The 17471-nt window shown below is 55.3% G+C and overlaps 1 protein-coding gene across 1 annotated transcript in view; it reads left to right on the forward strand.

The window, feature by feature from the left end:
• Nucleotides 1-1723: 1723 nt before the first annotated feature.
• The window catches only part of VWCE (von Willebrand factor C and EGF domains), a 30909-nt gene continuing 15161 nt past the window's right edge, over nucleotides 1724-17471 (forward strand). Inside the window, exons 1-10 of the mRNA XM_058305362.2 lie at nucleotides 1724-2147; nucleotides 4535-4629; nucleotides 4763-4852; nucleotides 5102-5227; nucleotides 7480-7596; nucleotides 9662-9778; nucleotides 10619-10747; nucleotides 11977-12386; nucleotides 12476-12569; nucleotides 16237-16319. Of these exons, the coding sequence (XP_058161345.1) occupies nucleotides 2038-2147; nucleotides 4535-4629; nucleotides 4763-4852; nucleotides 5102-5227; nucleotides 7480-7596; nucleotides 9662-9778; nucleotides 10619-10747; nucleotides 11977-12386; nucleotides 12476-12569; nucleotides 16237-16319 (1371 nt within the window). The 5' untranslated portion in view covers nucleotides 1724-2037. The remainder of the gene's footprint in view (nucleotides 2148-4534; nucleotides 4630-4762; nucleotides 4853-5101; nucleotides 5228-7479; nucleotides 7597-9661; nucleotides 9779-10618; nucleotides 10748-11976; nucleotides 12387-12475; nucleotides 12570-16236; nucleotides 16320-17471) is intronic.

Raw genomic sequence — 17471 nt, forward strand, 5'->3', positions numbered from 1 at the left:
ATGCCATAGGGCTAAAGAAACTCTATGGGGAAGTGAAAGTTAATGCCAGGCACTATTTACAAAATGGCTTTGAGACTCACTAATAGGAATTTACTACATCTTAAGTACCCCAAGTCCGTCCTTAGGGCAGATATGAATTTTCTTCAAGCACAAAGTTGCAAGCCAGCTATTCTAGTTGCTTACTGACCAATTTGAGGGTGAACCCTGCCAGAGAGTGAATTTTGCAGGGGTAGGTGGGAGGGTATAGAAAGCAGGAGCATTGCCAATGGAGGTAACCAAGGTGTGTTGGAGTCTGGGGGAAGATGGTATGAGGTGTGACAAGTGTGTGAAAGGAAAGTTTTGTCCTGTTCCCAATGCCATGGAAACCCGTGGGTGGCTTCTAGGACCAGGGAGATGGAGTGCCTATTAAGACACTGAGTGGTGGTGTAAGTAGGAGTGGTAAGTGAGTGGTATGGTAGATTTTGGGGTCCGCAGTGGAGGGCTTTATGTTTCTCTCCCTGAACAATTCAAGGCTAGAACTCTAGGAAAGTTCTGAGGGTGTTTCTGTAGGCAAGGTGGATATTGAAGCACTTGTAAGTAATGGTGAGGAATGCAGTATTACTGGAGGGAGAAAGTGCAGTCTTCTGGATGTTTGATGCCCTGGAGTCATCTGACGGTCCTCAGGATCCAGACTACACAAAGTTTCATTTTGAGATACAGAACATTTTGTCAACCTACATGCTGAGATTTTCTTGACTAGATTAGAGATGGGTCAGAACTAACAAGGTGAGGCAACAGGCCTAAATGTGAATGTCTGTGAAATCAGGAAGGGGGAAGACCAACATAAAGACATGACAGAACACCTGAGATTTTCCTTGGCTGCAAATTCGGTGCTATGAGCTAACAGCATTCTGGTTTGCCAGAAAAAGCCAAGCAATATCAGCCTGCATTAATGAAAGCATGGCATCTGGAAGGAAGGAGGGGAGGGTCCAGGTCACTGTTAGCACACCATGTTTTATTTGTGGCCAATAATGTTTGAGACTTTAGTGATGGACTGAGGGCAGCCAGTGGGGGGTGAGAGTAGAGTAAGAACCAAAGGATCTGGGGTGGTTGAGGTAGTTATTTAAAACTGGATTAGGCTGCCTTTTGACAGGTAATGAGTTAATTGGGCCTGGGTGGCTAGGGAAAATTCCTGCACAGTACAGAAGGTAAAGCTCAGTCATCCTTTCAGCTTTCTTCCAGCCGGATGATTTTGATTTCCATCCACCATCTGCCCACCACTGCCCTGCCTTTGCCACTGGGAGCCTGGGGCAACTGCGGAAGGCGGCAAAGTGAGGCATCCACTTGTGCCTCTGCCCTCCACTGCCAACAGCCCCTGCTCCTCCCTCCCCTCCCACAAATGGCCCGGGAGTCAGGCTGTCGCCCCTTGGGTCTCCAAAGGGGCCTGTGTGTTCAAGACCATCTCGTGTTCCCCGGCCAGGGTGTAAGGTGCAAACCTGCTGGCCGGCTGGGATCGGCCCAGAACTGGGTTCAGATTTCAACGCTTCCCACCTTCTGACAAGAGCCATCTGCGGCTCCGCCGAGAGGGCAGTGCCGGGACGGGCAGCCTCCAGCGCCAGCCTTGTTCCCCTGTTCGCCGAAGTCTTCCAGGGCCTCGGACTGACGCCCACAGCCCTTTGCAGGAAGCCGACTCTCAAACCTGGGCAGGGGGTGTAGGCTGAGGGCAAAGCCCCGCCCCCAGGGGTCCATGATCTTTGCCCCCGCCCCGGGCTCCGCGCCTGCTCCAGAGGCCAGCGGCTGGCGGGCGGCGCTGCCTTTTGTGTGTCGCGCTCAAAGGGGCCGGAGCCCCCCACCCCCCAGCCGCCCGCCGCGTTCCCTCGCGGCCCCCGGCCCCTCCTCCTCGGCGTCCCCGGCCCCCCTGCTCGGCTCCGCGTGCCAGCTCGGGGCTCGCTGGTTCGCTCCCCGCGGCGCCAGGAGGAGGGGCGACGGCCAGCAGCCCCCTCCCCCGCGTGCGGCGCCGGAGCCGAGCCCAGCCGGGGGGACCCGCCGCCGCCGGTCATGTGGGTCGGACTGCTCCTCCGAGCCGCCTGCGCCGTGCTCCTGCTGCCGGGGGCCACGGCCCGAGGCTACACCGGGAGGAAGCAGCCGGGGCACTTCGCGGCCGAGAGGTAAGCGCCTGTGCCCCTCCCGGGCCCCACCGCGACGGCGCCACCGGTGTGCAGCGGGGAGGCATAGGGGGTGCCCCGGAGTCGCCGCAATCGCCGGTCGGGACTCCTGCCTGGCACTCTGCCCACTCTCAGGCGCGGCCCAGGGGGTCCGGACAAAGGGACAGCAACTTATGCCCCAAGGCTGGGACACGTTCCTCACCCCTGGCTGGGGTCTGGAGGGTCCCAGACTGGTCAGGGGGACAGGGACGCAGAGCTGGGCGCAGGGTGAGCACATTCGAGTCTGTCCCCCTGGCGGGGGAGCCTGGGACGTGCCACCTGGTCTCCGAGCTGGCTGGCGCACGCCGCCCAGCGTGCAGGTCGTCCTGCCTCGGCAGTGCCTGGCCTGCCCGGTCCCGCCATGCGCTCCGGACTAGGGACGCTCCCACCGTGGACCTGGGAACCGCCGGAGTCTCTCTGGATTGTTTCGGTTTCCCCCATGTGTGCGCGCAGGCGGGGACGGGGGGTGTCCGTGTGCTGTCTTTCCCGACGGATGCCGCCTCTTCACGTGTCTTTCCCGCCGGGAGGCTGGGCCGCCGCGGGGCCAAGCGCGTGTGTGCGTGATGCTTGGAGCAAGGGAACACGCTGTCAGCCGGCGGCCTGGCCCGCGGCCACACTCCTCCGGGGGGCGCGCATCGGGGACAGCCCCACCAGGCTCGCCGCTCGCGCGTGCATTCCACGGCCACTGCCAGCTCCTGCTCAGACCACCGCCTGGTTCCGTGGTGCTTAGGAGTGTTCCTGCCACCTGTCCCCGGAAGCTGCCAGCCCTAGGAAGCTCCTGGGGACGCTCTGGTGCACAGGTCTCCACCAGCCTCTGGGGCATCCTTCCCTCTGCACTTTGGTGGCACCACCCATCCCTTTTAGGAGGCTGGTTAGCTGCGGGCCCCTCCCAACCTGCAAGGGGGCTGTGAGTGACATCACTGCCTGTTGTCTCCAGGAGGCCTCCTCTGCTGTGATGACATCAGAGAGGGAAAAAGGCCCCTTGAGGTCCCGGGGACAGTTTTTGGCAGACATTTCTATACTGCCCCAGCATCTATCCTGAGCATCCCATTCCAGAATACTTGTCACCTTGAAACTTACCTTCTCAATATCCACCTTCTCCACCCGGCTGTTCCCCCCTAGAGCAGGAGCAGGGCGGTCAAGTCCATCCATGTCCCCAGTGTGTGGCCCGTGCTCAGCACACAGCGAGTGCTCAGTAAACTGACCCCCTGGCCAGATGCTGTGCCCATCTGCCTCAGGACACAGGGAGAGCAGAGTTGGGGAGGCTGTTCATGTCCCTGCCTTGTTGTGCCAGCGTTCCCCGTTTGAACCAGGCTGGATATCATCACCCTCTGTTCGACACAGTGACTGCCCTGGGCTCTCCCCTCTAGACTCTGCACAGGCTGTCCGTCTGCCCGGAACCCTCTTCCCTCTGCCCCTAGATGCCACTCTTCTAGGAAACTGCCCTGAACCCCTCGGCCTCCATAGCCCATCCTGTGGGGCAGCTGTCACCCTGTGTTGTCCTCCAGTTCCTTTTCTGCCCAGCACCCTTGAGGGTGGGGGCAGCAGCTTGTCGGTGTCTGTACTACCATGTCTCGCCCAGTGTTGGGCACATAGGCAGATGCACAGCTGGCTTTCGGCCCTTTCTGGGCACGGGGTCCAGCCGTGGACCTTGGCCCGCTTGACCACACCCTCTTGCCTCCCCCTCCTGTGTCACCTCTGCTAATGCCCTCCCTCCTCCTCCCTTCTCAACCTTTCCCTTGACAGCCATTCTCTGAGCACCTACAATGTGTGAGGTACACTCTAGGTGCTGCGGTGACAAAGAAGATGAAACCCTTTTCCTTGGGGGGGCGGGAGGGGAGATAGATGAGGAACATATCAACCAATTAATAGCCAATTCATGTCACAAGAAGTAGGTGTTATGAAGAATAAAGCAGGGCAAGAGTGGACAAGGAAAGTCTTTGGGCAGGTGACATTTGAGCAGAGAGGTGAATGAGGTGGGGGAGGGAGTCAGATGTGTGTCCGTCTAAGAACAGCCTTCCTGAAGGCAGGCATGTGCAAAGGTCCTGAGGTGGCCATCCCTGGCTCTTCCACCGGCACGGAGTCTTCCCTCCTCAGCAGTGAGGCCCGTTTCTCTCTGCCACTCTGCTCTGTGTTCACGCGGTGGTTCTGTTCTCTCATACCTTGGTGTTTATTTTGCCCCCTCAGGAGACACTGTCTGGGTCATTTTTTCTTGGGAAACTTCCCATTGTCCATCCAAGGGGATCTTGATAACCGTTGACTTACCAGCCAGTTGGGAGGTTTTTGCTGCCCTGTGGACAGATTCCTGCCCCAGGGCAGAACGTGGAAAGCACCCTCTCTTCTCTTTGCAGACGCCGGCTGGGCCCCCACGTCTGCCTCTCGGGGTTCGGGAGTGGCTGCTGCCCTGGCTGGGCGCCCTCCATGGCCAGCGGGCACTGTACCCTGCGTAAGTGCCCGACCCTCTGCCCTAAGTCTCCTCCAGCGGCAGTGTGTGTGGCCAGTGCCCAGTCCCTGGGCTGGCCCAAGGGGCAGATGGGGGGCCCCAGCCCCCACACCCTCATGTGCGTTTCTCCTCTCAGCCCTCTGCTCCTTTGGCTGTGGGAGCGGCATCTGCGTTGCTCCCAACGTCTGCTCGTGCCAGGATGGAGAGCAAGGTGCCACCTGCCCAGGTAACGGGGGCTGGGCAAGGGCTGATGGGAACAACTGTGTTAGCATGGACTGTGATGATGTGGCAGGCACTGGGCGCTTGAGGCGTGTCCTGTCGTGTCATCTTCACACAACCCTATTAGGTGGACCTTGTCATCCCCATTGTATAGATGAGCAAACCGAGGCACAGAAGTTAAGTGACTTGCCCGGGGCGTGTTTGCCTCCAGAGCCATCCCTCCAACAGAATTTAGGTGTGCTACCTGTTTTGGCAGCCCACGGTTCCTGTGGGGAGTACGGCTGTGACCTTACCTGCAACCATGGCGGCTGTCAGGAGGTGGCCCGAGTGTGCCCCGTGGGCTTCTCGATGACAGAGACAGCTGTTGGCATCAGGTGTACAGGTGAGAGGCCCGGTGGGGGTGGGCGCCAAGAGCAGTTGTTCTGTCTCCTCCTCCCTGTCCTGCCAGCATGGTCTCTAGAGCCAGGATGAGCTCTGAAGGCTGAGGGAGGCAGGGAGGCCTGAGAACAGAGGAAACCACATCCCTTCTTTCCCTGCGTATTTATTGAGCACCTATTATGGGCCAGGAACTGAATTAGTCCTAATGCAGGGACCAGCATTGGATCTTCTGGATATGGGGAAGGGAGGCAAGTCACAGGGCAAGAACTGTCCAGTGTCATGGGGACTGTCACCGGGGAAGTTCAAGTGCTGGAGCCTATAGATGGGGCACGTAACCCAGACAGGGGAGGGGGCACGTAACCCAGACAGGGGAGGGGGCATGTTGATCAGGGAGGGCTCCCCTGGGGAAGAGATAATTGAAAGATGAAGGAAAGAAGGGAAGCGAAACTCCAATCATTATTTTGCTAAAGTAATACTTTTTTCTTGATTTAAAAAAAAAAAGTTTCTGCGGACAAAGTCTGTTACTTCCTCAGAGGCAGCCCCTGTGACCGGTTTCTTTGCATAACTTTCCAGAGAGTTGAAATGCCTTTTTGGACTTTTAACTTTCATCGTCAAAAAATAATATCTGTCCCCCATATATAAACGTAAGGAAGAACTATTTTTAGACCGTTTGGAATATAAAAGAAAGGAGGAAAGATGAATATAAACATGCCCCACAAGTCCCAACCTAGAGATACTTAAAACTAAAAATTAGAAGTTATTTTTTTCTGCCCTTTTCCCTGGTGTGTGTTTATGAGTGCGGGGATATGTGTAGATATGTATGCGAAGGCACACATGTATGTGTGTGTGTTATTAATTGGGATCATACCTTACATATAACTTACATTCATTGTTTCTCTCACATAACTTTATGTTTTAGCTCGAAGTATTCCCCAAAGGAATTTTTAATGGCTGTATCATGCAGATACTGTAATTTAAACACCCAGTACTCCGTTATCTGTCACTGATGTTGCCGGCAATGTTTTACTACTCTAAATAATGCTGCAGTAAAGAGGCTCCTTTTTGGCATCTCTGATTATTTCCCAGAAGGAGAACTATCAGGTCAAAGGGCATCTTCAAAGGAAGCCCTGGTGCTGGTTGCCCAATCCCCCTCAGGAAGGTGAAGCAATAGCTCCGCCCCGAGTGTCTTTCACGGTAGAGGACTTCCTGCCTACCCTTCTTGTTGCAGAGACTGCGCCAAGGAGAACCCCAAGAAGAATGTCAAAGCAAGCGCAGGGCAGGGTGGCAGTGGCTGTAGCCATGAGGGATCCGGGTGGGATAGGGTTAGTCCCTGGGGGCTTCTTGGAGGTGGTGGGCATGGTCCCGAAGGTCCTGCAGGTGGCAGGAGTGAGCAGATGCCAAGGAGAAGGCAAGGGGGTTGCAGAGCGGGTCAGGAGAGTGGTATCTGGGGGGCCTGGGAGCCACGGTGTTAGGGGAGGAAGGGCCACCATCAGGCAGGGTCTGGGGAGTTCCCTCTCCAGCCCCCCTGACCCTTCAGGCCTGAACATCTCAGCAGGCTAATGTTCCTAAAGCAGAACTTGGGGTGAGTCACCCCATCCTGGGCAGAACCCTCCCAGACCTCACTCCTCAGTCTTGAACAAAGTCTGGCTACCCCAGGCTGGCGTCGAAGGTGCCCCACAGCCCGGTCTCCAGCCACCCTCCAATCCTGCCCCCCACCGCCCTGACAGGAGCCCTGCCTTCTGCCAGATGGGGGTCCCCGCACATGTCCAGAGAGCCCAGACGCTGCCCTCGAGCTCCTCAGCCCCTTTCTCCAGGGGTGGGGGTGGGGGTGGGTGGCCCACCCTCCCGAAGCCTTCCAGCCTCTCCGCCCCATCCGTCATCCCTCTCTGGCAGGGCATCTGTCACCCCACCGTGTGCGTCTCCTGGGGGGTGTGGATCTGTTGCACACAGTCAGTGCTTAATAAACACTTGAGGGAATGACCCAGCCTCTCCCCCAGTCCTCTTGCCTTTCCCTTTTGGGGGGTTCTGTGGTCGCCCTGTGGGTGGGGCCATTGGAAAGTTTTGTCAGCCATCCTGTCTGTCACCCCCATCTGCACGGGGTGCATGGTGGGGAACCTGGCTTCCCTGCCAGCTGGAAAACTCTCCTGGTGCCTGGTCGTTCTCCCTGGGGTGGGGTTCACTTTTCTTCCCGTATCATGACCCTGCAACCCCCTTCAGGGTGGGCTGTGCAAGGGTGTTTTTTTATTCTCTTCCCAGACATTGATGAATGTTTAAGCTCCTCTTGCGAGGGCCACTGTGTGAACACAGAAGGCGGGTTTGTGTGTGAGTGTGGACCGGGCATGCAGCTGTCTGCCGACCGCCACAGCTGCCAAGGTGAGCGGGCAGGCCGGAGGGGCGACCGGAAGAACATTGGGCCTCGGCTGGGTGGGGCCCAGCACCCTGTGCTCTCCATGTGTTAGGGCGTTGAACCTCCACCACCGTCCTCCCAGGGGGATACTGTTATCATCCCCCATTTTACTGACGAGGAAACTGAGGCCCCTGAAGGTCTTGAGACTTGCCCAAGGCCATTCTTTCCTTGCACGGTGGAGTCTGGGTTTGAATCCCAGCAGGTCAACCTCCAGGGCCCAGGCTCCGAACTGCTGCTGCTTTGCTGGGGAAACAGATGGGTCTGAAGGGCTGGCTCAGGGGAGAAGAAAAGGCCAGGGGCGGAGGTAACCAGACATGGGTGAAGGAGGCTGCTGAGATGAGGGAGGTGCTGGAAGGAGTGGGGCTGCGAGCAGGGCCACAGCCACCCGGATGGAGTCATGCATTCACCCCATACCTGGTTCATTCATTCCCCTTGCCACGCTCTGTAGATCCAATTGTCCCAGTATCATGGGGAAAAGAAGGGCAAACAGTGAGAAACTGAGAGGTAGAAGTGCTGGAGGGACCCAGGCAAGAAAGGAATCCTAAGTGAGCAGGGTGAAAGAGAGCTTTTTAAAAGAATTACTCATTCTTTTCAAATGACTTTTATTTGCACAAGTTATGTAAGGAAACATTCTCAATGACACAAGGTAGATCAGACAAAAGGTCCCCCTCGATACTGTTGTAGTATGTTGTGTGTGTTCAAGATTTTAATAAATTATTTAGAAAATGTTTAAAGTCTTGGCGATAGTCCCGGGCCCCTGTTCCATTCCCACCCTCGGCTCTGCAGAATTAACCATCCCCATTAGGCATGCACCTGCTTTCAGATGCACTTACCAAGATGCCACATGAGTGACAAGCAGCTGGCTCTCTCTGAACACTTTTGTTCCAGGCATCCTGCTACATACTTCATGTGCATTTTCTTATTTAATCCTCAAAATTCTCCTATGAGGTTGGTTCTGTTTATCTCGGTTTTCCTGAAAGGAACACCAAGGCTGAAAGAAATTAACTTGTCCAAGAACACATTACAGTTGGGATTTGATCCCAGCAGTTCTTCTGCTTGTTTTTCCCCCACCACATCAAAGTAAATAGATCTGCCTGGTCCTTTTTTTTTTTTTTAAAACCCTGCCCCTTGTGGCTTTTTGCTTTCTGTCTGCTTTCTGTGTCTATATTTATTTATTTCCACCACCCCCCTTGTGGCTTGCTTGCTGTCTGCTCTCTGTGTCCATTTGCTGTGCGCTCTTCTGCGTTTTTGCTTGTCTCCCTTTTTTGTTGTTGTTGTGTCACCTTGCTGAGTCGGCTGTCCGTGGCACATGTGGGCACTCCGCGGCGTACCCGGGCCGGCAGCTCTCCGCAGTGTGCGGGTGAGCCTTGCCTTCACAAGGAGGCCCCGGGACGCAAACCCAGGGCCTCCCATATGGTAGACAGGAGCCCACAGCCGCTTTGCTGCCTGGTTCTTTTTAAGTGCTGCATGGCATTTTGTAGGGTGAATATTCCATAGCGTGCTAACATTTCTCCTTTGGATGAATATGTAGATTTCCAGTTTTTCAGTGTTTCAAATAATGACTTAGGGAAGCTTTTACAGGGGCAATGCTATAGAAGCTGAGTTCTGAAGCTGCATTTTCCAGCCAGACAAGAGGGAAAGACATTGCAGGCAGAGCATGGCAAAGGGGGAGATGAGTGAAGTTTTGAGCAGGGAGTGCTCTTTGGTCCTGTCATCCTGGAGGTTGTGTAGAGGATGACTTGCAAGGAGTATGACTAGAGGCAGGAAGCTACTCAGGAGACCATTGCCCTTCTCCGCACTAGAGATGAAGGTGGCCTGGGTGGGTGTGGCAGAGATGGGGAGAAGTGGGCTGGTCCAGGCGGTACTTAGGAGTTGATAGATCAAATGTGGGTGGTGAGGAGGAGAGAGGGGTTAAGATAGTCCCTCACTGTCCTGTCCATGGTGGAGACGGTGATGAGAAAGAAAGAGGAGACTATATGTTTCTAAGACTCTGTGGGAAAACGGGTCCAACCTTGTCCTTTTTCCTTCCAGACACTGACGAGTGCCTAGGGACCCCCTGTCAGCAGAGATGCAAGAACAGCATCGGCAGTTACAGGTGTTCCTGTAGAACAGGCTTCCATCTCCACGGCAACCGGCACTCCTGTGTAGGTGAGGCCTGGAGGACCCTGTTTGTCACGCTTAGGCTGCCAGTCAGGAGGAGAAATAGGGTGAGTCCAGGGACAGCGGAAGGCCGGTGGCCGAACACTGCAAGGGCTGGAGCCCTGTGCTCTGAGGCTGAGCTTTCCGGGGCTTGGTGTGGCTCCCCACGGAAGACCCTACCTTGGACTCTTCCCGAGTACAAGTCACTTTCACCCTGCCATGTTTCTCTTCCACCCCTCTCCCAGATACTTCCTAAGGATGCCTCTCGGCTCGTCCATTTCCTTGGCAGCCTTTGCTCCCCTGGGTAAATAAAGCACGTTATGTCTTGGTTCCTCTGGTTGAGAAGGAGATCCCTGTTTTCTCAGCCCATTAGCAGAAATTTCCAGAAAGGGATTGGCATGTTTGGCTTGAGCTTGGCTCATGGGTTGTAGGTGGGGTTCCCTGGGCCTGAAAAAAGACCTTGTTCTAGCAGAGTTAGGCTTTTGTTCTGGAGCCTCCTTTGAGTTGTGCAGTGATTTCCATACTCTTTTTCAGAAGGGCCCACACCACCCAAAAGCTAGACATGTGAGAGGGTAGAATGGTTTGGAGATGAGATTAATCGTTACCACACAGAGCTGGGTGGGGAAGGAGAGGCTCAGAGTCTCTGGTTCAGCCATTAGGTGCCTACTGGATATACGGACCCTCCACGGGGACTAGCGCAAGATTTCAGCCCCGCTCCCAGCCATCTGAGTCACATCCCTTGAGAACATGGCAGGGACACCCCCTCAGCCTTCTGAGTCAAGGGATGGGAGGAGGCGGCTTCTGCAGGACAGCCAGCCCGGAGGTTTCCTTAGCGAGGCTTTCCCGCAGATGTAAACGAGTGTCGGCGGCCGCTGGAGAGGCGAGTCTGTCACCATTCTTGTCAGAACACTGTGGGCAGCTTCCTGTGCACCTGCCGACCTGGCTTCCGGCTCCGAGCGGACCGGGTGTCCTGTGAAGGTAAGCACTGCTGGACCCAGCTCGGCCATCCCAGGCCCCACCCACCCGCCTCCAGGCCAAGCCTCCTCAGTGCTTGGCCCCGCCCCCAGCCTAAAGCCCCGCCCAACCTGCTCTCAGCCCCGCCTCCCCAGCCCCACGGCCTATTTCCCAGACCCCACCCTCTAGCACAAGGCCCTGCCTCCAACCCTTCTTCTTGCTTCCCCACCCACTCCTCCTTTTTGCCACTTCTTGCTTATTTCCAGCATTACTCCTTTCCCCCCTCACTTCCTCCTTCCACTCCTTTGCCCATTCTTCTTTTCCTTTCTTTACATTCTGTTTCCCCAGCGCTTCTGTTTTCCACCAAATAGTAAAAGGAAAACAAAACAAAAGCAAGCCATAGGATTCCCAGGAGCCCCGGCTGGCAGGGGCCTCCTTTTTGAAGAATGGGTCATTAAGAGCTTTCCATGCCAGTGGGGAGAAAACTGCTTCCTTCTTTCCATGCCTGGCTGTCCCGGGAGGTGTCTAACTAACTCTCTGTTGGTGGCCATCAAGCTTGCCCACCCTCCTTCCCCACTTTTAGCCCAGCCTTTCTGTGCCGGCTCACCCTGCTTTGTGGCATTCTCCCTTTCCTATCGCTCTCACCCCTCCCGATGCCTGCCTCCTTCACATCCCTCTTAGGTTTTCTGATTCTCCCTCTCTGTCTTTGAGATGGTTGGGCTGTAGATCTCGTCACTGCAGGATAAAACGCCCTTTCTTCTTCCTGTGTGTGTGTGGGGGCCCAGGGAGGCTCTTGGAAGCTGGCCTTTCCACGCAGGCTGGAGAGCACCTGGGCTGGTCCTTCCTTGGAGCCTCTGCCTCCCCTGTAGGGAAGCCACACCTGGTGGAGGAGTGGGGATGGCCACCCCCAGGATGAATCCCTGAAAGGTTAGAGAAGCTCTGCCTGGCTCAGGAAAACTTGCATCTCCTTTGTGGCCTGTGAGGAAGGGAAGGGAGAAGCATCTGGTTTTGCAGCATCTGAAGCAGTGAGCTCTCCAGCAGCCGCTTGGCCCACTCCTGCTGCTCATTTGGTTCTTTCCCATCCTCTCCTCATGTGGCCCTTTCCACAGCCTCCATGTCCTGTCAGACCCTTTGTGCTGGTGAAGAAGGCAGCCCAGAGACATTCGGTGACTTGTGGTGGTGGAGCTGAGTCCAGGTCCCCTGAATGGTGCCTCCTGCCCCTCCCTCAAGAGACTCCTGTGCTTCCCTTTCAGCTTTCCCAAAAGCCGTGCTGGCCCCGTCGGCCATCCTGCAACATCCCCCCAAGATGCTCCTGCTGCTTCCGGAGGCAGGCCGGCTTGCCCTCTCCCCGGGACAGAGCCCTCCTTCTGGGGCCCCAGGACCACCCACTGCAGTCAGGAGCACCCGCCTGCCGTCTCCCTCCCGGGCACCACCCACGTCCTCCCCTTCTGCTCCGACTCGGCTGCCGTCTACCCTGATGGCCACCCCAGTGCTGGGGAGCCTCTGGCCTCCCTCCTTCCTGCAGGGGGAGGTGGTGGTGACCCCTTCCTCACCTGAGGCCACACAGCTGGCACCAGGGCCCTCTCCCTGCTGGCACCGGGGAGCCACGTATGAATCAGGGAGTCGCTGGACGGAGCCTGGGTGTTCCCAGTGCTGGTGTGAGGTGGGTGTGAGGGGGGCGGGAGGGGTCTCTGGGGCTGCCCTGCTTATCTGGGGCCTTGTGGTGGCCATAACCCCTGCTTCTCCTTTCAGGAGGGGGAGGTGATGTGTGGAAAGGTGACGTGTGAAGCTGCCTGTTCCCACCCACTTCCCTCCAGAGATGGGGGGTGCTGCCCATCCTGTGCAGGTGAGAGCAGGGGCCGGTGAAGCCCGTGAGTCCCCACACAGCCCTGCCTGGTCCCTTCCCCAGCTCTCCTGCAGCTGAAAGCCTGGTTCTCAAACTTAGTGTGCATCAGAATCGTCTGGAGGGCTTGTTAAACCACAGATTGCTGGGCCGCACCCCCAGAGGGTCAGATTCAGCAGGTCGTGTGTGGGGCCTGAGAATTTGCATTTCTAGCAAGTTCCCAGGTGATGCTGAAGTGCTGGTTCACTGGCCTATGCTGCGATATCCCTCATGGGGAACTGTTCCTGTTCTGGGATTCTTTTTCTTTCATTCATTTCTCTATCCATCCATCCATCCATCCATCCATCCATCCATCCATCCATCCATCCATCCATTCATCCATCCATCCATCCATCCATTCATCCATCCAGTATATCTCTCCAAATCCACTCTGCAGTCCCCTTCTCCTGCTGTAATCTTTTTCTCTCCTAGAGCCAGGAAAGTGATTTATTTCTAAATTCTGATTCCTTATAATTGGCTTACAGCTTTTCATTTGCTTCCCATCATTGTTAGGATAAAGATCCAAATCCTTATCAGGACTTTGACAGAGTTCTTGTCAAATTTACTCTGTCAGTGAATCACTGGGGATCTTGTTAAAATACAGATTCCTAATTAGTGGGTCTAGGGTGGGGTCTGAGGGTGGACATTGAGCCCTAAAGGCCACATAGGGCTTGGCCCTACACATCCCTCCACCCCTGCCTTCTCTGTCTTGACCTCTGAACTTGGCCTTTCAAGGCCTCTCTCTTGACTGGTGCTTTCTGTCTTGCCCCCGGGCCTGTGGATATGCTCTTCTGCTCTTGTGTATCTAAGCCTTGTTAACACTTATTTTTCTTTTAAATCTCAGCTCATTTGTTATTTCTCCAGCCAAGCTTTTGCTGTCTCCCATTTTCATAGGTCCATTACCATAGGGTACCTCCCCTTCATAATACCTTGCTTGTGGCTGTGCATTTATTTCTGCAGTTATTACCCTGTAAGCTCCATGAGGGAAGGGGTCTATCCATTTTGGCATAATGTGGTGTCCCCAGAACACAGTGCTTGGCCTACAGAAGCTGCTCAATTAATGAATTAATGAATGAAACATTTATGAGCTGCTACTATATGTTAAGCCCTGTGCTAGGTCGTGAGGACACAATTGGGAACAAGACATAGTCCTTGCCCTCAAAGAGCTCCATGTCTGCTGGACGAGACACACAGAGAAGGAGGTGGTGGCAGAATGACTGCTCTGTAATCTGGGCACCGATGGTGTGAGCCCAGGAGCGGTGGGAGAACCTGTCCCTGACCGGGAAGCCTCCCAGGGGTAGTGTGTCGAAATCCGAGACCGGAAGGGTGAGTTAATCAGGTAAAGGGAGGTGAGGGCAGAGCCTGAAGACCTGAGTGTTTACAGTAGAAAGATCGATAAGTGCAAAAGCCTGAGGGACCTGCAGAGGGAGGGGGTGTATGGAGAGGAAGCGGAGGGGTCGGCCGCGGGGCTGGGTTGGGGTGAGCGGCTGTGGGACACGGAGGGCAGTGAGATGGCCAGACTTGTGTTTTGAAGGGTCACCCAGGATTGTAGAGGCAAGGAGGCCACCTAGGAGGCTGGGGCAGTGTTGCAGGTGAGAGAGGACAGTGGCCTCTGAGATGGGCAGAGGCCATGGACTTGAGAGATCTGGAGGTACAAAGCAGCAGCCTCCATTTCTGCAGTGGAAAGGTTTTAAGCAGCTACTGAGTGCTCTGTCCCAGGTACTGGCTAATAATTGATGTCTATTTAACATGGCCCCCACCCTTATGGAGTTTATCGTCTCATAAGAAATGGGCAATAAATATGTAATTAACAGTCAAGAAAAACAAAAAACCCTGGAAATAAACAAAAAACAACAAAAAAGGGGGAAAAAAATCCTGAAAAAAAACACATAAAAGAACAAAACAAAATGATCAAGCACTCTCTATAATTACAGTTTACCTTAGGTGTTATGAAAGAAATAGTGGGATAGAGAATATAAAGTAGGGGCCCGCTTAGAGGGTGATCAGGAAAACCCATCTGAGCTGAACCCAGAAGGGCGATGAGGAGCTGCTGGTGAGCTGGGGGAAGGGTGTTCCAGGGAGAAGGAACAGCATGGCTGGAGGCGCTGAGGTGGGAAAGGAACAGAAAGGGGTCCAGTGCGGGTGGAGCATGGAGATTGGTGGGAAGGGAGGTTGCAGAGGCAGGCGGGGGCCGGAGCAGGGAGAGCCTCTTTTTGGGATCCACCTGGGGCTTTTAAGCTGGAAAGAGATCCACCCAAGTTAGATTTTAACAATGTTTTGCCTGGCCCTTGGGCTTGCTGACAGGCTCTGGGTTTGAGATAGACGCCAGGGTTCTTCTCCTGTGGCAGAACCAGACTGTGTCCCCTTCTGTCCCCTCCTTGTGTGGGAAACGCTCCTGGATTTGGAGAGAGCTGAAGGCCTTACCCCCAAGGGAGCCAACAGGGACAGGAGGAGGACTCCGCTTTTCTGTTTGCGGTTGCCCGAGTCTAGGGCGAAGGGGTTTAGTAAGTTCAGGGACATCTGAGCAACAACCCTAGAAATTTCCTAAAAGAGAGGCAGGCGGGATTTCATTTTGTCAGCACTTCTTTATCCCAGAGCCCGTGTTGGGTATCTGATCTGCCCTCTTCCATTTATCCCTGTCCACTACCCCCTGAAATGGGCATCATCGAGCCCTGTATTGGAGCACGTGGGGGCTCCATGCGGTGGTCGCAGAGCTTTGAGTGGCCCAGGAGCTTGGCTGGGGGCACCGCGAGGCTGTCCCGCTCCATTCCTTGTCGGCCGGAAGCAGATGCTCCCCAGCAGGGCGTCCCTGGTGTTCGGGTAGGACAGTTCATTGTGTGGGACTGCCCTGAGCACCGTGGGATGTCGGATCTCCCTGGCCCCGCCTAACAAACGCTGCCAGGGCTCCACATCTATAGTGCACCCCCACAGTTCCTAACACACTGTGGTAGTGCGGCAGCACTGCTGGGCCTCTCCCCTTTGGAGCCGTCCACAGGGAAGATGTTGATAGGTGCTACCTTCTGGGCACAGTGGTGAGTACAGGGTTGCTTTTCTACATTGTGAATTTTTCCGGTTCAGAAGTCTTCTTGGGGGTTAAGGCAAGGACACACTTATTTTCTGTGTATCTACTGTGCACCCAAGCCCTAAACGGGAAGTACTAGATACTGTTCATCTGCAGCCCTGGCTCCTTCCGAGTCCCCTGCAGGGCACGTGATGCCATTGCCATTTTACACTGAAGGCAGCCGAGTCCCAGAGAGGTTAAGCGACGTGTCCGCATCCACTCAGGTAGCTGAGTTGGCAGGATTTTGAACCCAGGACTCAGGACTGTCTGGCTGCTTTTCCCTGGCCCCGTCCTGCCCCACTGCACTACAGCGCTGTGCTTTCCAAACAGTTTTGGGCTTATCAGACACGAATGGGACCTCCTGGGCTGCCGTGCTGACCCTTGGCAGGTGTCTCCTGGGTAGTTCCCAGGAGGACCAGACAGAGCAGGATTCCTGAATCTGCCACCCCCGGGACACCCAGGGCGGTGAGAGAAGGTTCCAGGTGCGATGTGCTTGGGAAAGTAAAGAGACCTCAAGTTTCCTCTTCTTTGAAGAGGTCTGATGCCTTGCCTCCTGTTTGTCTTTCAAAGGCTGTTTTCACAGCGGCGTCATCCGAGCTGAGGGAGATGTGTTTTCACCTCCCAACGAAAACTGCACCGTCTGTGTCTGCCTGGTAAGCGACGCAAGGCCCCCCAAGCCTTGTGGATGTTTTCTTAACCTTTGGAGGTTTTAGGGAAAGGACAAGAGAGCGAATGTTAGGGGTGAGCTTGTCGGATGGAGAGAGCGTTCATAGGTGGTGGATTTTGGTTGGAACCTTGGGCATTTAGAAGCTTAGGGGAAATGTCAAACCTGTAGGTCCATGGAATCAGCAAGGGTTCTGTCGAGCAGAAAAGAGCCAACGGGCAAACAGGGTCCATCTGTTTAGGAAGGGAAGGGATGAAACTCGCTTGGAAACTTCCCACCAGGGAGGCTGTTTTTCTCCAGGCAAAATATTTGCCAGTACAATAAGGGTATCCACATTTGGGAGAGAAGAGGCATTGCCAAACTCAGCTTCTAAGAGTGTTTTGCTTTAGGCAAATCCACCCCTCCAAAGTTCTTAAGCGCCTACTATGTGTCAGACACTGCCAGGTGCAGGCACAGGTATTCAGTCGTGAGCACCCACTCTGTGCTGGTCACTGGCTAGGTGCTTCCCAGCTACTTCCACCCGAGATTCGGGCAGCTCTTCAAGGTCAACTCTTTAAGGTCAGGTTTACCGCCCCTGGTTCGCAGATGCGGAGCCTAAGGCTAGGAGGTGGCGGAGCTGGGATTTGCGCCGAGGTCTTTCGGAGTCCAAAGGCGGGCCTCTGCCCGTCATCTCTTCTGCCACCCTCTGACCGTCTCTTAACAGCGGCTGCAAGAGCAGAAGCTGCAGGGCAAGGCAGGGAGGCATGTGGATAGCTACTGTTTCTGAGCTCCTACTTCATTAAGCTTTTCCCAGGTGTTGCCCTTTCTCGAGCTCTTCCTGTGTGTGTGCTTCAGGGTGGCCAAGGCTGGTGAGGGTGATCTCCTTTCACGGACTCCTCAGCAACCCCCGAGAGAGGCGCTGTTTCCAGCCCATCTTAGAAATAGGGAGATGGAGGCCAGAGCTGTGATAAGCCACACCCTAATATGGGTGGGTCGGGGCTGGGTTCCCTGCAGACTGGCCTCGTCCTGGTGACCACATCTGAATGCCTCAGATGACTTTCGTCTTGGGCCAGAAGCCCGAGGCGGGGTGTGAAGGAGGCAATGAGCTGGTTCTTGAAGGGCCTGAAGGTCAGCAGAGGCGGGTCCCTCCTTCCACGCCCAC

Source organism: Dasypus novemcinctus, chromosome 10, assembly GCF_030445035.2.
Source record: "Dasypus novemcinctus isolate mDasNov1 chromosome 10, mDasNov1.1.hap2, whole genome shotgun sequence".
NCBI classification, from domain to species: Eukaryota; Metazoa; Chordata; class Mammalia; order Cingulata; family Dasypodidae; genus Dasypus; species Dasypus novemcinctus.